At 51.7% G+C, this 20802-nt stretch overlaps 1 protein-coding gene across 1 annotated transcript in view; it reads right to left on the reverse strand.

The window, feature by feature from the left end:
• Positions 1 to 4694: 4694 nt before the first annotated feature.
• Positions 4695 to 20802, reverse strand: part of SPSB4 (splA/ryanodine receptor domain and SOCS box containing 4) — a 69371-nt gene continuing 53263 nt past the window's right edge. Inside the window, exon 3 of the mRNA XM_037051692.1 lies at positions 4695 to 4978. Coding sequence (XP_036907587.1) covers positions 4851 to 4978 — 128 coding nt within the window. The 3' untranslated portion in view covers positions 4695 to 4850. The remainder of the gene's footprint in view (positions 4979 to 20802) is intronic.

Below are 20802 nucleotides of genomic sequence, written 5' to 3' on the forward strand. Positions count from 1 at the left end.
ACCTCGGGCCCTATGGGTCGGGGGTGGGTAGGGTAGGAATTGATTAGTCAAGAATCGCACAGCATCAGGGCAGAAGTGGCCGGTCCTTCTTCCCTAGCTCTGCAACCAGCTCAGCATCACCGAAGGCAGGAAGGACCCACTGGCTATGGACTTAATCACACTGGGGACATTGTCACTCAGAATCCCCCTCCCCTGGTAACACTGCATGGGCTGGGGCAGCTTTCTCTGGCCTAGAATGTACATTCTCACTAACAGCAACAGTGTCTCCACTGACATGACTTAATTAAGCACCTTATTCACTGAGGCTGCACATCAGAATCACCTGGGGAGCTTTAAAAGCTACCAAGGCCCCAGCCCCACGCCCAGAGGACTGAATCTAATTGGTCTGGGGAAGGGCCTGGGCGCTGGGGCTTTTCACAAATTTCCTTAAGGGATTTTAATGTGCAACTAGGCTTGTCTAACAGTGTCATCCTGCTCAATAAAAAGAGGACCCAAGGATTCTTGTCCTTGACTCCTAGGAGTTTACTGTCTAACCAGAGACACAGAATTATCTCTGGCATTTGGGTGGAGATCCCAGGTGACTACGAACTCCTCAGTGGCTGAGGCTCTGAGATGCTTCAAAGTCAAGTTCAGATCTAGCAGACTCCCCCTGAACCCTGCCTTGGCTAGGGTTTTGGTGTGCATATTTATTACCCTCTGATGTGTGTTACAGTTATAATCCAAAGGGGCCAACTCAGAAGCCTTGACCCAGACCCCGGCAGTTAAAGCCCACACAAGAGCTTGGCCCTGAGACGTCCCAAGGCTGGTGCCGTGAGAGGGCTGGACCACAGCACAGAAGCTCCTACTCAAGGGCTAGTCCCTATTCAACTTGGCCAACATCACCTTGATGGCATGTGGGCCTGGTCCTACCATATCTCTCTCTTTCCAGATAAGTCAGAAATCTGGGTTTTCTGTGAAATTACTTGATTTTTCTGAGTTGGGTTCAATTTTATTAAAACACACACATGTGATGCGGAACAGAAAATGCATCAGCAGACTAAAGTGGGACCCGGACCCCCAGAACTAGAAGGAAGAACAGACCAAGTCTTCCCATTTTGGATGAAAAGTAGATTCCCATCTGGTCAGGGACCTGAGGAATAAGTAATACCACCCAGTCCCCTGCAGGCACGCGCACCTCCTGTCCAGAGGCTGCCCAGGAACGAGGCCCCTGGGAGCAGGTGCTGCTGCCCCAGCACAAATCACTTACCTTGTGACTGTGTTCTTGCTACCTGCTGCCACAGCAGTGGCTGTATCATCAAGAGGTGATGAAATATTTGTTCATTAATGAAAGGTGGCCCCAAAGAAGCCAGCTACTGCACAAGTGACAGGGGAGAAAAGCAAGGGAAGGAGGGATGGCTTTTATCCAGAAAGCAGAGCTGAGGGTAACGTATGAAATGGGGAACTCAGCAGGACTCAGGTCTGCGGGGCACAGTGTCCACCACTCACTCTACTCACAGACAAAAAGCCATTGGTGGACTGTTTCAGCAAGTACCTTCGTCAGAAACAGGTCATGGAGAGGCCAAACCTCAGAACACACGCCGAGGACAGGACGGGCTGGGGCCCGGTTACGATGGGCACTTGCCCTGGGAGTGGTCGTGAGGCTCCCTGGGTGTCTGCTAGGGAAAGCCTTTGGACGGTGTGTGTTGTGTGTTTGTGTTCCGGAGTCTGTGCATGTGTGCACAGGCGGTACTAATACTTGAGGAACCCTGGGGACATATCGCATACAAACAGGCAAACTGAACTAGACCTTGGGGCAGAGTGTCAGTGCAGTGGCCCCAGACCACGGCTCAGCTCACTGGGCTCAAAAGCTCTTGCTCTGAGGGTGGGACAGCAGGAAGCTCCCCCACCCAGAGGCCTCCCGCACCCACAGTCTGTCATGTATTTTCCAGAACTTGACCTTGGCCTTCCTTGACCACTTTCAAGAATGGGGCTCTTCTGCTCCCCATTCTCTAGTCATTCCATCTCTTTTCTCTGACACCATTTTAGTTGATGTGACGTCTGTCTCCCCCTTAGAATGTGAGCTCCAACAGGGCAGGGCCAGACCTCCCTTGTCCTGTCCCAGGGCAGTGCTGGGCACACCCAAAGACCTAACCAGTACCTGCAGACCGGCTGAGGGAGTGGCAGGGCATGGAGCCCGAGGCCTCACGGCCAGCTTCTTGGCTTTAGCAGAACATCCTCCCTTCACTCCCTAGAACTTCCCTTGCAAGTTCCATGGGCATCCCAGCTACAAGGGGGCACTTTCACTCATTTTTCTGCCTTGCAGGTTCAGGGCTGTGTGGGAAGAAGCATGCCCAAGCCCTACCTTCCAAGGCTCACAGCCTGCTGGGAAGATGAGGCCACAGGGTGGAGTGTTTGGGAGAAGGTCCTGGGTGCCAGGAGTAGCATCCTCAGGCTGGACGGCAAGGAGCTGGCTCAGAGCAGGGAGAAGTTGGTGGGTGGTTAAGGAGGGCTTCCTGGAGGAGGGTTGATGACCTAAGGTGATCCGGGAGAGAGTGAAGTGAGGATGAGATGGGCATTGCCAGGGTGCAAAAGATTGCATTTGTGAGCCATGGAAGCCGAGCAGAGAAGGATGATGCAATGTGGAGAGCTGGTACTGAACCTGGGACCCTATGAGGTGGAAGGGGAAGGATCCTCAGTCACTGGTCACTTGGTCAGTCCCCACAGTGTTCACAGGAGGAAGCAACTTACCCAAAGTCACAGCGTGTAAGTGATAAAGCTGGGACTCACACCCAGGGCTCTGCCCCCTAAGCCTGAGGACTGTGCCTCTGCAGGAAGCTGCTTCCCACAGCCTGAGTGAGGGAAACCTGCCCAATGCTGAGCCCAGCCTCCAGCCCCAGGTCAGAGGGTGGGAGAACACTGCCCCCAGGGGTGGCCCACAGCATGGCTGCTTCTATGGGTCTGCCCTCCCCAAGGTGGCCTTTCCTAGAGCAGGTGTGGAGAGAGCTCTTCCTCCAGGAAGCCTCCCCTTCAGGCCATTGGTGACCTGTACTGTGTCGCCCCTGGAAATGGGATATATTTGCATGAGCGCTGGGTCCTCGGAGGTTGGCACAGTACATGCTGGTGGCCCATATGGCTGAGTCAATGTTGTGCCAGTCCTCACCTGTCCCCCAACCTGCTTCCGGCCCTGAGCCTGGCCAAGCCACACACTGACCCTGCAGCAATTTGCACTGCTCCTCAGTGACAGCATGCACTTCCAAAGTCATGTCCAGCCCCACCATTTGGTCTACTTTGAAATGGTTGTCCTATAGGGTTTACCCTGCTTGACCCTGTGTCACCTGCAGAGCCACCCTTTGGACATCAGAGCCCTGGCATCGGGAGTTTGACCTGTTCTTCCACCATCACAGCCAGCTTGGCATGGGCCCAGGACCCTGGCCCATTCTCCCTTCCACAGTGGGCCTTTGTAAAGTGGCTAGAATTTGGGCTCAGTGGAGACAAGGAGACAGAAGAGCTGAGGAATGTTTGAAGAGGGAATCACATTCCTGACTTCTGAGAGTCTGGGGACACACCAGCCTGGCAGACAGAAAAAGCCCCCCTGGCCCATCCCCAAAGAGCATTTAATAAGCAGCTGAAGGACTGAACGATAAACTTTATTAGAAATGCTCCTCATTCATCAGTCAAGTTCACATTAAAGTAGAGGGAGGCAGTGCTGTCTGGGGCTCTGGGATGCCACTGCTGTGACAACTTGAGGTTAAAAATGAGTCTGGGCAGAGAGCGTTGGAAACACACGGGAGACGCCCAGTGGTGGCGGCGGCAGCAGCGTTCCGGGGAAAGACCAGGCTCGGAGCAGAGGAGAAGGTGCCTCCCACGACCACCCTCCGGTGACAAGGCTGCCCCCACAGAGCCCCAAGCTGATAAATAAACAGCACATCACACACACATGTCAAACAGAAACAAACTAGTACAAGTCTCCTAAAGTGAAAAAATAACTCGCTCAAATAAAGCTTTGTGGCCGCCAGGCTGCACCCTGTATGGCTGGTTGCCTAGAGACCCTCGGCACCCAGGAGGGCTCCTTAGGCATCAGCCACTAGGGTGACCCAAGGCCCCCAACCCCCCCATTAGCACCTTTGGACTAAGTACTGCCCTCGCTCACCACACTCCTCTTTTAAAATGCAACTGCTACTTAAAATAATAATAAAAGAAACACTCTGTCCCTGGGATGAATTAGTGAGACTCAGCTTCCCTGAATAGAGGTGCCCGGGGCTAACAGTGGGTCAGGGTGGGGAAGGAGGACATGTGACAAGGGTAAGTAAACGACTTTCAAAGAGGTAAGCTGGATGGCATCTAAACACTGCTCTGTCCACTTGCCAGGTCAAAGGGCACAGTCCTAAAGTATCAAGACAATCGGGCTGCCCCGACAAGGGGTGGGGTCCTGGAGGTGGATGCAGCAAGCTGTTTTCACCATTCATTATTTAGAAGCAGTTCCCCCCCACCGCCCCACCCTGTCTGCAGCAGGCACAACAGAAAGTCTCCTGCCCCAATGTTTTATTCATTCTCTTGAATACGGAAACAGGATCTCTGATCAATACTGGTGGCTGCTGAGTCTTGGTCGGCAGGCAGAGGCCCTGGGGTTCTTCCTGGCTTCCAAGGAGGTGTGGAGACTTGGGAGAGCTGCTTCTAAGGCAGCAAATACTGTTGGCAACAGACATTCATTTTTGAAGTCGGGGACATGTCCTGGCCTTTCAAAGAACTGAAAGTTCTCGGGAACCGGGTTGAGGAGGATGACGCCTTCCTGAAAGTTCTCTGTGACCTTGAAATGACAGGTCGGGCCGTTGGACTGCCCACTGCTGCCCATCAGCGCCCCCCAACTCAGGTCACTGGTACTGCAGATAGTTTTTGAGAGACTGAGGCAGAGGCAGGGAGCCGATGTCCCGCAGGCGCTGGCGGCCCAGGGCCAAGCGGATGGATCTCCGGCACAGGTCCATCAGCGGCAAGGGCTCAGCTGCAACAGAAGGGAAGTGGGTTAGAGTCTCGCCAGCGACTTCCTCACACCTTCTCCCCACCCCTCCCCCACAGTGCACAGGGCCGGCCCACCTGCTCCTCCAAGCTGACTTTCAAGGCCCAGGGCTCCTCCTCCAGGAAGCCTCTTTGGGTTAGATTAGCTGAAGGCTTAGTTTTTTTGTTTTCAAACTGTAAGATGCAACTGATTAGACTTAAAAACGGTGAAACGAATGCAGTGGGTGACCAGCAATTGAAAGAAAGAAAAGAAAAGGAAAAGAAGAGAAAACAAAAGGAAAGAGAAAATGGAGAACAATGCCCGCAGCATGGGTAAACACTGTCCCATGAACATTCTGTCTGTGGCGTAGGTGTCTAGTGTGTCCCAGTGTGAAAAATACTGCTTTCTCACTACAGGGCTTGAGAGAAATGAAGTGGCTGACCCAGGGGGACCTGAAGGAGGCTTCCTCCTAGAAGCAGGTTAGGTTGGGGGGACTCTTTCAAATGTCTCTGAACCTTCTATAGCTTCCTTTGACAGTCAGCAGAGGGATGCATTTTCTTCCAATAGTTCTGGAAACACCCACAACTTAAAATTCATGGAACCCGTGGACGCAGAGCCAAGCCTCATGAAGTTCACTGCAGACACGATTATTAAGCCCTTATTCTCTCCCAGGCCCTGACTGGACCCAGGGATACAAAGATAACTAAGTCAAGGCCAGAGGCATCCCTGGAAGTGGAGAAAGACAAGTGGTCTGGGAGTTTAAACAGATGAATAATTGGAATAGAGAATAATATGGGTATGCAATAAATACGTATGCAGTCATTCTTCAAGCACAGGGACAGACACCGAGCTGTTCCTGTATGGAAGGGCCATTGAAAACTTCAGAGGGAGGGTACATGAATGGGGTTTTGAAGAGTGAATAGGAGTTTTATGTGACGTGAGTTGGGAAAGGTATTCTAGGAAGAAAGAACAGGCATAGGCACAGAGGCATGAAACAGGACAGACTGCAAGATCTGGAGGGAGAGGAGTCGCCTGGGTCAGCGGGGTTGGGAGTGAAGATGCTGGTGGTCACATGTGGCCTTACACAGCGTCCACGGGCCTGGCTTCCTCAAGCCCTCAGGAACATGCTGGAGGCCTAAATCTGCATCTCAACACTTTTCTTGGTAACAGAACAAGTGACATTTTAAAAGCTGTCTGTAATGTGCTAAGATACAATGAAACTGTAAGTGGTAAGTGCTAATACAGAGCTGTAATAGGAATAATACCACAAGGGATGGGAAGGTGGTGAAGAATGTGTTGTACAGGAATTTTCATTTACCAGAGCTGCGAAGGTAAATAGGAGGCATTAATACAAAGGCAGGACTTGGCTGGTGCAAGTGTCTCCAGCTCTCCTTCACTCAAGGCGAGACCTCGTAGTGTTGTATCTGTACAGTGTTAGTGGATTTAAACACTTTCACCTCTGTGTTCGCTTTTGATCCTCATACAAACCCTTGCAGTTGGCCAGGGAACCCCAGGCAACCCCTCTTTTCAGGTCCAGAAGGCAGATCACTCACATTGTCACCTGGTCACCATGCCTGAGCCAGTACTTGACACCCTCCTCAAGGCACCGTCTCTCCCCTAGCAACCCTCCTGCACCCACCTCCCTGCCCCCCGTCCTCCACGCCACTCTGATCCCACCTTTGCACTCGCTCCCCCACCCAACCCAAATCCTCCCGTCTTTGACATGTTGCTGGACGCTGACCTCCTCACTGCAAGTTTCCATGACCTCCTTTTAGTTCCTACAGCACCGGTGCTTGCCACAGTACCACTGGATGTCGGGGAGAAAGAAAACCGACAGTTCTTACTTAATGAGCAAATGGTCCTTACCTACCAGGCAACATGAAGGATAAAATCTAATTGCAGCAACTGTGTATTGAAAGTTTGTTGTGTGGCCAGGTACTGGCTAAGCTCTTTATTTATATCAACTCATGTGAATGCATGTGTCAAATTCATATCACCACAACCTCTTGGGTTAAGAACTATTATAATTATCCCCATTTTAAGGAGGAGGAAACTGAAACACAAAGAAGGTAAATCACTTGTCTGAGGACACATAGCTGGTAAGTGGTAAAGCCAGAAGTTGAACCCAGGCAGCTGTCTTATGTCTTAACCACATTTACTGAGCATCTGTTCTGTGAGGCTTACCTCATTTGGATGTGACCATGTCGACTACAGAGAAAAGGAAATTGAAACTCAGAGAAGTGAGACGCTTGCTCAGAGTCACACAGCCCCAAAGCCTGTATTTGGAGCTGCACGCTGCTGCCTTAAACACCATGCAAGCATGCAAGGTTGCTTTGAGGGCAGAAGTAAAGGAGAGAGTGACCTGTCTCCCAGGCTCACAGTCCACACACAGGCGCTTACTCTTTGGCTCCAACCACTTCCCAGCTCCCTGCTGCCACCTCTTCTGCCGTGAGGTCTGCACCCACCAAAATGGGCTGCCCTGAGACCAAGAAGCACCCCCATCCCAATGTGGATGCCCATCAGCCATAATCCCACCCTCATGTTCATTGGGGCCATGTCAGTCCTTCCTCCTCGGGCCCAGATGGTTGGGACTTTGGAGCTCCTGATTTTCAGCTCCAGCTCTGCCACCTGTAAGTCTGTGCCTTTGTGAGGGTTACTCTGAGCCTTCATTTCTCCATCTATAAAGTGGAGCAACGATTTGCAGGTTTGCAGAGAAGATTAAAGGAAATGACAGGCGTCCTGTGCCTGGGGCACAGTATGTAGTGGGAGCTCAGGAACGATGGTCCCTGCTGTCGGCGTGGTGGCAGACACACCGCAGCTGCGCACACTGCACTGAGCCCCATCCCGACCCGGAGTGCCCTCTTTCTCCGTTCAGACAAACACAGCGTGGGTTTTCATTTTCATTCATTTAACAATGAATTAGTTAAAAGGAAACTGTGAACTTCCTAAAGGACAGGACCCTGACCCATCTGTCTTAGGACCCACGGCCTCCAGCCTGAGCCTGTTACCCAGGGATGACCTACTGATCCTCTGTCAAATGAATGAGCTGACCTGCTGCTTTGGGGCATCTCTTCTATGGCTGTTGGAAGCTACTGAAGTGACCTGCTCTTACTGAGCAGCACTTCTGTCCTAGGTCCCCACTGTCCTCTCCTGTAAACTCCCTGAGGACAGGGCATGAGTCAGAGGTGTGAAGTGCTTAGTACAGTGCCTGGCATCATGTAGATGTTCGATAAACACCGCGTCTAGCTATTTCCTTCACTTCCAGGAGTTTGTTTGGTCGCCCCTGGTGAAGAAGAGCTTGGGAGGACTGTTGAAAAGATAGGCTGTGGCTGGGAGACAAGCAGTTCCTTCTCTGATGGGCCTGCATTTTACATTAGAAAATTTTGAGCTGTTAAAGTTTGATGACCATTGTCAAAGCTTAAGAGCTTTCTTAGTTACTTTGATGCCCCAGGCACACAGTAGGTCCTCAGGGCCCCAAATGCAGAGCTTGTCAGAAACCTAGCCCCTGGTGTGTTCCCTGCCTGACTAGGAGCGGAACACAAGGAAAGAGTGCCATTTATCTCCATCCCTCTGCAGTCCCGGAAATCAATCCAGAGCCCAGACTCCAAAGGAAGAGAGAAAGGAGGGGCTGGAGTTCAGAGCATGTCTTTCCATCAATCATCTCTCCTAATTTCTGATGACTGCAGGGCAATCCCACAGGGCACAGAGAAAGCCTTTGGTGTAGCTGTGGAATCTCCAGAGCTCTGAGGCTGCCCAGTGTTGGCTGGGGCCGTCCTTCTAACTCCTCCTTCTCACCTCCCTTGGCTTTGGAACTTCTTAGAACTGTCAGATGTCAAAGTTTAGAAATGATCACCCAGGTGGGAAAGGAAACAATTTTCCAACACGGGAGCCATTCTCAGAAATGTTTTCTGATTAAAGATAAAATTAAAAAGGATTTATTGTTTAGCAAAGTGAACATACAGAAGGCCAATAAATATATGAAAATGTGCTCAATTTCCTGAATCATCAGGGATGTATAAATTAACACTGTAATGTGACTCTATGAGATGCCGGCCAGTATGGCTAAAATGAAAATGAGACAGTAGCAAGTGTTGATGAGGCCGTGGAACAACTGGACCTCTCATAATGCTGTGTGTGAGTGGGTAAACTGGCACGCTCACGTGGGAGAACTGGAGGCACCTCCTAAAGCTGAGCCTATGGCTGCCAGTTTTACTCCTGGGTGCTCACACGTTCACCAAAATGCACGCACACAAAGGCGCACGGAGGCACACAGCTGTAAGCAACAACTTTACTGTCTGCCCACAGTGGGACACCTAATAAATTGGGTATCTTCACAAAGTCAGATACTAACCTGCTGTGAAAATAAAGGAACCACAATTATATGCAAAAAACACGGACAAATCATTCAGACATCATTTTCAATGAAAGAAAAGTACATTTTGTGTGGCTTCGTCTGTATGGAGATCAAGCTCATAGGGGGATGAAGCTGGGGCAGTGGTGCCGCCGGGGGAGCAGTGCTCAGACGGGGGGGCATGAGGGTGGCTGGCCTTGTCCCGCTCCCTAATTTGATTTCTGCCTATACCAGTGTGCTCGGTTCATAAAAATCATCAAGCTTACTCATCTGAGAACTGTACACTTTCTGTATACCATCAAAAACAAGTTTACGTTTTAAAAAAGCCAGTGGGAGCAAAGTGTGCGTGGGGGGCTGACTTAGAGTCTCCACCACCCGTGGGCAGGACAGCTGGCTCACCTTCCTGGAGCCCAATTTCTCATCTGCAAAGTGGGAATGGCAACACCTTCACCAGGCACCTGGCAGTGGTATGCCAGAGCACGCCCCTTTCCTTTCCTTACAGGTATTCTCTTATTTCAGGCCATCAGCCCAAGGGGCACCTTTAAAAATAGTAATAGTTTACTTATTGTGTTTCTAAAAATGCCTCAGTGCATCACTGCAACTGTCAACAATGCCATGCTCTGGATGAAGATTTATTGGAGCCAGGGCAGGATGTCTGGTTCTGTGCTAAGAATATCACAAGGCCACCATTTCCAAAGTCCTCCAGTGACCTATATTTCCTATGATTCTCCATCACGGACCCTCTGCACGACCCCCAGCAAGCCACAGAACTTCCTAGGCCTCTGTTTTGCTGTCAGTAGAATGGGGGATTTAGCTATCGGGTTGCAATGATCCATGTCTGCGACAGAACTGGGCAGAGATCTTGGTTCGGGAATTGGGAGCTTCAGCCGCTTCCCAGGCCCCTTGGGGGATCCTCCGCCTACAGTGGGGAGATGCTAAGACACGAGTCACCACCCTGCATTTATATGTTGAAAAAAGATCAACATTTTAAGGTCAGGGAGTGAAATTCTTCTGCAACAGTTTTAGACAATGGTCAGTGGATGGCAAAAGGTTTGAGTGACAGCCCTGAAATCTGAACTTAAGGAGACCTGGGAGTCAGTGGTTTGCTTTGAGGTAACGGGATAAGAAGACACACGTATGGGCAAGGACACGCACTACGTGTGAGACTCAGCACTCATCACTTATCCACAGCCTGTGACTTCGGTGTCTGAAGACAGAACAGCTGGCCTGCCTCTGGCCTCTCCTCAGGCATCTTCTTCAGCCAGAACCCCCTTCCCTGGACTGCCTGCCAGGAGTCTGTCTCCTCTTTCTGGGCCCAAATCAAGTATTACCTCCACCCTCTGGGTCTGCACCTGCAGGTGTCAATCCATTTAGTTAATTATGCAAATGAACAAATGTATCTAAAACACAGCAACTCTGTACCTGTTGGCCCTGTCATGACCAACAGAGACCTTGGCTCACGTCCAGAAAGAATTTGGAGTCTGGAGTTTTCTCTCAGCAAGCTTCACCATTTCCCCAGCAAAAAGGATGGTGACGACAGGTGGGACACAAGCAGCACCTTCAGATGAACCCCGTGCCAACAAGCGTCGCGGGTGCAGATGGTGCCCAGAGCCCAGGAGCGGCCCTCATGTTTCCCTGGCATAGTGAGTGGTTGAGTTCCTTCACGTGTCCAGGGAAGCTGCACAGCAAGACAGCCCTAAATAACGCATGGGCTTCCCTAGCAACGCTGCAGGCGAGGACAGGAGGGCCAGAGTGTGTCACTAAACTGTGTGGGTTGTGCCCTCCCACCTAGCAGCGCCCCAAAATGACAGAAGACACACTTTTGTGTGCGTGTGTGTTTGAAGGACCTGAGAACAGTGCTCTGCAAAGCAAAAAAAGCAGTCGACAGGCTAGACATGAGGGTAAATGCCAGACAGACTAAAAGCAGGTGGGATAGGAGGGTGGAGATATCAAAAGCAGGGAAGAGGTAGCCCTACATGCCCGGGGGGAGCACAGCTCTCACCAAAGGGACCCTGAAGAAGCCCCAGGTTCCAGCACCAAAGGGCAGACTGGGCATGGAGCAAACATCAGAGGAATCCCTGAAAGAATTGTGATGCCAACACCTGGGGCAATTGTGTTGCCCTCTGGATGAGATGGGTAGCCTTGGAAGGCTCCTGGTTAGTGTTGAGGTCCAATGGAGAAGCTGAATGCAGCATGAATGAGCCCTCCACCCCCACAGAGGTGGCCACAGTGGATACCGGGAAGGGAAAGACACGAAAGTGCCAGAGAGAAGTGTGTCCAGCAAAATATTCTCACCCAAAGACTTCATGGTGCTCCCAGAAAAAGGGGAGTTACACTGCTGCAGATCAAATGGCAGCTACAGTTTCAGATGTGTGCAGTGGATCTGAGAGAAGAGCTCCTACCCACCCAGTCTGAAAGCTACTCAAGGAGGTACTCCAGCAAAATGAAATAGGAATTCAGAAAAGGGAGAGTAAACGGAACTCAGTAGTGAAAAAAGCAAAGTGAATGATTGGAGATCCATTAGGTCTTAATGGTTGGAAGAATTTCCTTGCAGTGGTCTTTGTTTCTCTAAAGTACCATCCTTCCCCCACAATGCTCTGTGCCTCTCCCTCTGACCCCAGCACTCAGCTTCCCTACACTCAGATCTCCCACTGTGCCCACTGGAATGGCTACTCCACACACAGAAAACTGCACCCCAACTGCTCTGAGAGCTCCCTCCACCTCCTGCCTTAACTGAACCGCACATTCTCTCCCAGGACACCACTGCCCTTTGACCTGCTTGGGGCTGTCTGCTCTCCCAGGGCTGTGGCTGCCAAGCTTGTGGCACATGCCAGGTGGGCTTCATGGGGGAGGTGGGGCAGGACCCCTTGCTCCCTTTGGCCACATATAAAGTACCTCCAACTGTTTGTGAAAAATGCTAGCTCCTCCATGGCTCACGGCACTCGGGCTAGTCCTTGCTCTCTCCTGGCTACTGTTGCCTACAGACCTCTGGCCCCTGGTTTGTCAGGGCTCTGGCCTGGCTTCCTAGGTCTCCTCTTCATCCACAACTGCCCCGCCCTCATGCCCATGACAGAATCCTCCACAGGATGACAGAACCCTGTCATCACTCAGTCTCCTGGGTTGAGACTGCCTCATTGTCAGGGACACTCTCCTCTACCACTGACCCACTCCCTGGGCCACACCATGGACATCAATAACATCACCCCCAAAACGCCTGTTCTAGTACCTTAGTCTCTAACCACCACACTGGCTACCGCCACTGTGGCCATAGTTCCCCTTACAGAAACCTCTGGACTTCAGAGCCCTCTCTTTCTGCTCAATCTGTCAGTGCTCCTTTTCTTCACCCTCTTCACTCAGCTGAACAATTCACTATTTCCAGAGACAAAGGGTATGGGGGCAGGTAGACAGGCATGACGGAACAGCCAGCAAGTGGCTGGAGGCACAGGGTTAGGGCCTGGGCAATGAAGTGGAAACAGCAGCATCTTGAGTTCAGGTTGCCTCTGTTCAGTTCCATTTCCGGGCCTCCTCTTCCTGAGCCGGCCACACAGCTTGAGTGGAGTGTGGCTGAGAGGAGCCCTGGGTTCCAGCCAGCCTCATCACCAGCTCGCAAAGTGGCCTGCCTTCCTTCTCAGGGCCTCAGAGTCTATCAGTGTGGCAAGTAGCCTGGCAAGAGGCCCAGGGTCTTTTCCACCAGCTGACACTTGGCAGGACACAAGTCACATTTAATCAGGGCAGGAGAAGGACATTGACCAGAGCCAATCAGATTGGGTTAAAATGTCCATTAAATAGTAAATGGCAAGGCCAGTGATGCCTGTGAGATAAAGGTTAGGTGAGCCTTGGAGACCCAGGGCTGGGGACCCTAAGTTTGTGGCACAGGCCCCGTGGGCTTCCTTGGGGGGGGTGGTGCTGCGTCAGGCTCAAGGGGCTGGCTGGCTCTAACCTAGAGGCTCGGAAACCATACTCAACTTCACCAAGTGAGGTTAATTTTAGCCACAGGCTCACATTAGCATGATCAAAAAGAAAAGGGACCTGAATCCCTCATCAGAGAGACTTCTGTCCATGGGCACTCTCTGCCCCATTGGCAAAGATCTCAACAGACCAAGAGCTGCCTGTTGGCCCACTTTGCGGCTGCACCTTGGTGCTGCCCAAGCCAGGTGGGTGTTAGCTCCTGCCCTCTCCCAGCTGTGAGGAAGAATGAACGGTTCCAGGCAGGCATCGGGGTTGCAGGCCTTCCTGGAGACTTGTGGCCTCAGTCCCCATGGGCCTTCTGGACCTCGAAGCAGATGCAGTCTGGTGAAACCTCCATGTATCTGGGTTGGGGGAGAAGTGGAAAGATAGGAAGAAGGTCCTATCACTTGTCCATCCTCTGAGAGCCCGCGCTGGGATGTGTGGAGCTGCACTGGTGAAGAAACCTAGCTCAGCTTCCACCAAGGCCAAGGCTGGTCTCTTTCAGCAGTAAGCTTGAGATCTCTTTCATCGGCCCATTTTGCAGATGAGGAAATCAAAGTGTGACGAACAGCCCTGTTTTAATTAAAGTCTTCTCAAGGAGGGCTAGAAGGCACACCAGAATTCCAGTATCATTTTGTGGACTTTGAGGAGCGTGTTGTGTTTCCTTGGTGCTCATTACACATGGGTGCATTCATCAAACTTCTGCTTGCAGATCTGGGTTGCAGGACCTGAGCAGGGGGCCGGGCACACAGAGCCCCCTGGGGCTACGGACGGGACAGCTCTGAGGCATCTGTGCTCTGGAGGAGCTGTAAGGGGGTGTGCAGAGTGGCGTCCTGGAGGAGGCAGCAGCTAAGAGAAGTTTTAGAGGATGAATAAGACTTAGTTCTGCAGGGTGAGAAGGATGTTTATTGGCCCCAAAGACAGATCTCTAAGATGTGTTCAAAGAAATCTCTCCTGTGTAACACTGGGAAAAGTTCATAGTTTTCTCTGATGATACTTTGGGGAAACAATCATCGATTGTTGGGGAAAACTTAGTCTGCTTAAAAAAAAGTCCAGGTCCTCATCTCACTGGGAACCGAGGCTGTACCAATGGTGTCTTAGCCGAATGCTGGTGGGTGCCCAGGAGTGTCCAGGCTGAGTCCACACCACGCGACACCCTGCTTTCCCTGACATCATGGGCATCACTCTTCAACAAAAACACTTCTAAAGAGGCACTTCCCCCTTTCCATTTGCATATCCCTGAATTCTGACCAGAATAATCAATATGGGTATTCCTAAAGCCTGAGACACTTTTATTATGGAAGGGGAACTAAAATGACTCTACAAGGTCTGTCCAGAAAAGTCCAGCCATTGTTAACATAATGAGAATAGTTTTCGTGATATCGATGTAACCTGGCAGCCAAGGAGAGTGGACTAGAATGCGCATGGGTGAACAGTGACAACCTCACTGTACTAGTCAGTGGGGGTGGTAGATGCCATTGAGTGAGCATGTGGACTGTGTGGCCATCACGTTAAAAATGACTGAGTGACTTAATGCATCAAATTTTGCATTAAGATTGAATATTCCTCTGCAGAAACTATTTGGATGATTCAGAAGGCTGCAGCTGTGGGCAACCGGTGATCAGCAGCTTTATCATGACAAGGTGCTTGCTCACGCATCATGTCTTGTGCAGAGTTTTTTTTGGAAAAACATCAAATCACCTGGTGACTCACCATCCCTATAGCCCAGATTTGGTATCCTTTGACTTCTGGCTTTCCCCACAGCTAAAATCACCTTTGGAAGGGAAGACATTTCAGACCATTGATGAGATTCAGGAAAACACGACAGGGCAGCTGATGGCAACTGGGGGGAACTATATGAGGTCCCAAGGTGCCTGCTTTGAAGGGGACTGAGGTGTCACTGTCCTATGTACAGTGTTTCTTGCATCTTCTTCAATAAATGTCTTTACTTTTCATAGTACATGGCTGGATACTTCCTGGCCTCAATTCTGTGTGCACTTACTGTCACCCACGTTAGGGACGCTGTCACCCCAGCCTATGCTCTGGCTCCAGTCTGAGACCCTGGTGAGCTGGCTATTGAAGTGAGGTCTGTGGACCAACAGCTTCGGCTTGGCCTGGGAGCCAGTTTGGGCCTCATTTGGACCAACTGCATCAGAATCTGGGCCGACTGCATCAGAACCAGATATGAGATCCCCAGTGATTCTAGTACATGGTCTACAGACCGGCTCTATGGGGTTGCTCACACCCCCCGATACTCCGCAGTGACACCGGGTACCTCCGGATTCTCCTCAGCAGTGTGCTTCTCCAATGGGGTCCCTTCCTGGGGCCATGTCCCAGGTTTCTAAGCCTGGACTTTCTGACATCCTCCTCATGCCCCTTCTCTGCCCCCCAAACTCACCCTGCCCTCCAGTCCCTCCACGTCCACCTCCTAAACATCTGTCCCACCAGGGCTGTCTTCACAATCAGCTGTCTGATCACCTTCTGACTCCACCCAGACAAGCACCTCATGCGGGTCTCCATGCCCTCCCTCTCCCCCGCACCCTGCATCCTGCACAGCTCACACCCTCTGCCACGGGAGTGCCCCCCCCCTCCCGCCCTTACCCTGCCAAGCCTTTCAGTGGTTCTCACTGTGGTGATGGAGGAGGCTGTGGAACAACCCTGACTGGAAATATGCCCTTGTGTTGTCAGAAGTCACTGTGTAATTTTCCACTCAGGAAATGGGGTTTCCCTGCCCCCGACCTGCGACAAATCCCTGACCACCCTGGGGTGCTGTGCCATCCTTTCGGGTGGTGGTGCCCTCACCCCTGTAGACTTCAGGCTCCCACAGGCAGGGACTGGCTTTTGTCCTTGCTGGCCAGCCCTCATGGATCCACTTTGTACATCACGGGCACTCAGTCAGTGTGGGTGAGCAGGCCAGGGTTGGGGAGAGGGGCAGTGGCCTTGGTGAGCCTTCATCTCTACAGAGGGAACTGCAGCTAAGGAACGCTCCTGGAAGGTCCCGGCAGCCGGACAGAATTAGAAACACACTGTGTGTGCTCCTCGATCCGGTGGAAGGATGCTCCTGACTCAGCTGAAAATTTTCCCAGAAAATCTGACTGTTTTCAGTTTGGATCCCAGCCTGGTGAGCTGCCTGGGGGCTGGGGAGCCTGGCCTGGACGAGGGCCCCTGGTCACACGGGGAGAACCTGGGGGAGGGGCCCCCAGCTGGCACGTACCCTGCACCACAGACCTTCCCAACAATGTCCCTAGAAGTTGACTCTGCCACTGCGGCCGTGGGAATGACCTGCACCTCCGCTCCTACAGATACTGAAGGGAGCACATCAGATATGGACAGACAGGACCGGGGAGCAGAACAGTCCTTCAGAGGGGCCTGATTGTCTGCCTGGTCCTTGCGTTGGGTGGTGGGGTCATGGTGGCATTAAACTATATAAAGGACATATACAAATAAGCAAATAGAATGAGAGAGGCTACACATGGGACCAGCGGTGGTAGTGTATTACAACTGAGGGTTATCTTTAGTCCAATCCTGTGTATCAGAGTTTCAGTTAAAGAGAGAGAGAGAGAGAGAGAGAGAGAGAGAAAGAGCAAAACTGAACAAAAGAAGTTACAAGTTGGTCTCAGTCTGGCTCAAACAAGAGTTTGCTTGGCCAGAGATGGGTTAGAGTTAAATTCTCATCAAGACGTAGGAATGGGGTCGCTCTTCCCTGAGAGCAGAGCGCTGCTCCAGGCACAGCATCACCGGGTAGGAGGAGCAGCAGGGCCTGAGCGAGGAGACCTGGAGTTGGGCCCTGGTCTTACCCAGCGGCTGTGTGAGTGGGACAATGCCTGTCTCACGGGGAATGAGCGAGAACGAGGAAAGGGGCAGTAGGCCAGGTGACCCGCTGGAGTAATCCCTACATGACAAGAGTCATGTTTCAGAGCACCTAGTCCTTTAAAACAAAGGGAAAGCAGAGGCAGCTGGTGTGGAGCTGAGGACGGGACACCCCACACCTGGTTATCTCTGTGTCGACAAGCACAGCCACCTCCGACTGGAGGTCTCAGCAGGGCGGAGCAGGTGGCTCGTAAGGAAGCTGGGCCCCAATCCAGCTCCGTGGGGCCCCGGCTCCAGCCCTGTCCATCAGCCTCTGCTACTTTTCAGAATGCTCTTCCCCATCTTTTCTCAGAAGCAGGAGCATGAGGAAACCTGTACGTGTTGCTATGCTTTCAAAGTCCACCGCGCTGTTCTCCCTGGGCACTGTGGCTGGCTTTGTGGCAACAGTAACAAGTTATAACATTGATAGTCACAGCAAGGACTTATGTGGCGGCACATCCTATGTCACGAGATGTTCCAAGCACTTCACATGTCTTACTGTACTTCTTACTACGACCCAGTGAGGGAGCTGCCAATATAAATGCCCATTTACAGACTGAGGAAACTGGGGCACAGAGAAGTAATTCAGTCACGGCCAAAGTGAAGGGGTGAAAATGAAATTGGAACTCGGACAGTATGGTTTAGGACGTGCTCTCCGTTGCCAAACTTTCCTGGGGAGGGGAGGTGACAGTCACTGCCAAGGAAATCCTTCCCGGCCCTGCTGATTCTGCCACTCAGTCTCAGCGTCCCCGTCCCTTGGTGCACTGCAGGTCTCTGAGTGGACTGGAGCTGGGCCCCTGACTTAACCGAGCCCTGCCAGGGGCTTGCAGGACAGCTGTGAGGTGGCCCAGACGAAGGGCCCCGCCCGGTGGGGGACAGTTACCATGTGGTCCTGTCGGGGACATGGCCTGAAGGGTTTGGAGGAGAAGGAAGCCACTGCAGGCTGTGTGAGGGGTCTTCTCCCCTCCAGGCCCAACCAGGAGAGCCATGGCCATAGGGCCCCGCTGCTGAAGCAGCCCTGGGCTGTGCTGTTCGTGTCCATCAGGGCTGACCAGCATGGCTGACTCCTGTTTTCTAGCAAATAGCCAAGGTCAAGCCCACTTCCTTCCACTTGGGAAACGCCACCACTTTAGCTTCTTACTAAACAGCGAAAGCTCCTGGGGTTGAAAATGAAGGCGTTCTAATGGATTTATTGTGTTTATTTGACCTTTCCAAGTGTGAGCTCAGAAACAGGCCCAGAGGACGATGGTGGAAGCTTGTTTTTCTTCAGTTAAGCAAAACTGATGAGTAAACTGAATTCTTGGATGGAGTCCGCCTGGTTTTCTCACCAAAGAAGCTTCAGTCAAAAAGATCCACTTTTTTTCAGTCAAAAAGTCGAAAGGCTCCAGAGGAGGCCTGTGTTTACGGGGTAGCCCTGGAGGAGGAAAGCCTGCCTGCTAAGTAGGGGTACGTGATGAGTCTGCAATACTTATTTTCAGCATGGAAAGTGCCATGCTACAGAATAATAGCTAGCAAATTTGGAAACTACCGCTCTATTTCTACTTCTAGTTTCAAGGCAAATGATTTCTTATTTTAGGAAGCTTTTTAAAAAGTTAATGATTGGTGCATGAATGAAAATCACTTGTAGTAATCACAAGTCCGTGTGGATTTTAGACCAAAGGCTGCCAACCCCAACGCCTGGGGACCGAGCAGGGGACCTAGGCAACCAGGACCAAGCCTAGGTGTAAGCAAGGGGCCAGGGGAGAGGGTGGGGCCTGAGGACACACAGCACACACAGAAGGGGCCACTGTCAGCTCCAGTCTCAGCTGCAAGCAGGAATGTGGGCCCTGTGTTGCAGATTTCCTGCTCTTTCAAAAAAAGACCAGGAATCAAGATGTTTATGTGATGTTTATGTTATTTTAATTTAGTATGGGCAAACAAAATATTTCTAGGCCTCGACACAGCCTCAGGCCAATACTTCTGTTGAGGAATGAGGCTCACCCACCACCTGTATGGCAAGCTGGCATCTTGCACCCAGTCTGGGGCCAATCCATCCTCAGAAACTGCCTGCAGCTGTGAGCCAGCCTCAGCGACACAAGCGCACTGGCTCCAGGCACCTGCTCACTGTTCTCCCATAGCCGGCTCCACTGTAATAGCCACAGCTGTGTGTGCAAAGCAGAACCTCACGAAAGCCCACTTTGTCTCTCCCAGGTCTCTCAGTGTGGATTCCGAGCATCCAGGTTGGGAAGACCTCACACTCTCTTGCTTTTAAACTTGATGCGCGAGAACAACAACTCAAATACACCAAGCATGTTTTTTTTTTTCAAGGACGTTCACGAACATCCTATTTGCAGTGAAAGAATCATTCCAAACACACACTCGAGAACAGATGAGGCCACCAAGAGCCTCTCCTTACTAGGGCAGAACAGTCAGGGAGCAGAGAGCCTTTCACGCTCATGCAACCCGGCACGCTCCACTTTTTCACGCGCCGGATTCCGCTCTCGTGGCAACCCTCACGAGCCCACGCCTCCTTCCGGCCTCGTCCGTCCAATCTAGGGACCTCAGGTGACCACTTACTGCATGCTGGGCCCCCTGCTCAGAATCTTTGACACGTCATCCCCCTTAATCGTCACCACAACCCAGGAAAGAGGTGCTACAGGGCCATGGCCCTTATCCAAAGCCCGGGGGCCAGACTGTTCTGGAATTCGGAGGCTTCGGGAGCGTGCTAATTTGGTTGTATGTGCTGTATATATTGCATAACATCCCAGTGGTCCGGGGCTGCACCTGTAATCAAACACATTAATATTTCTAGAGTAAAACCTATGAATATTCACACTGAGTGAAAGAAGGGATGACTATAAATGGCCTCCAACCTGTTCAGGTGGAGTCTGCTGCCAGATGAGTTTGGCTCAAACTTAGGAATCAAGTTTTGGTTTCCAGAGCACAGTCCTACCCTAGAGTCTTCATTTTACACCTCAGCGAGGCTCTGACAGGTTAAGTGACTTGCCGAGCGAGGGTAACACCGAAGATGGGATTCCAGCCAGAAGTCTGTCATTGGAGCCTATGTCTATAGCCACTTTGTTACACGGGGAAAGGGCACCGATTTCTGGGGGAAACAGCTGAATGTTCTAATCCCTGCTCTGCCTGTTAGGTGCTCTGGGATCTGGACAAATCCTCACTCCCTCCCCCCAAGACGCTCAGCTCTTGTGGAGGTCATTGGAGGTCGTTAGAGCTCGTCAAATACTCCTGGCACAGGATCAGCGTACCCTTTCCCGCTCAGTTCTAGTTAGGTGAGGCCACGAGACCTGCTTTGACCAATGAAATGTCAGTGCAAGTGCCATGTGTCACTTCCACTGGAAGTTTCAGGAGCCAGCATGTGCGTCACTGCCTTTTCTTTCCCATTAGAGACCAGTAGGGAGGCCCCTTCTGCCCTGGGCCTGAAGTGCGTAGACAAACCTTGCACAAGAGTCTTTGGCTGACCGGCAATAGACATGCGGCAAGGACAAAACCAAACGTTGGCCTGTTTGAAGTTAGTGCCATTGGGGCTGATCCTGCAGCAAGACCCGGCCTGTCCTGACTGCTGCAGGCTCTTTCTCTGTAAAAACAAGTCGTGAGAGGACGGAGTGAGGTGGCTCGTGTAAAGCTTGAAGACAGTGCCTGGCAGCAGACATTAGCTAATTCCCCATTCTCAGCCTGAATTCCC

This window comes from Sturnira hondurensis, unplaced genomic scaffold (assembly GCF_014824575.4).
Source record: "Sturnira hondurensis isolate 20B ecotype Veracruz unplaced genomic scaffold, ASM1482457v3 Scaffold0000867, whole genome shotgun sequence".
NCBI classification, from domain to species: domain Eukaryota; kingdom Metazoa; phylum Chordata; class Mammalia; order Chiroptera; family Phyllostomidae; genus Sturnira; species Sturnira hondurensis.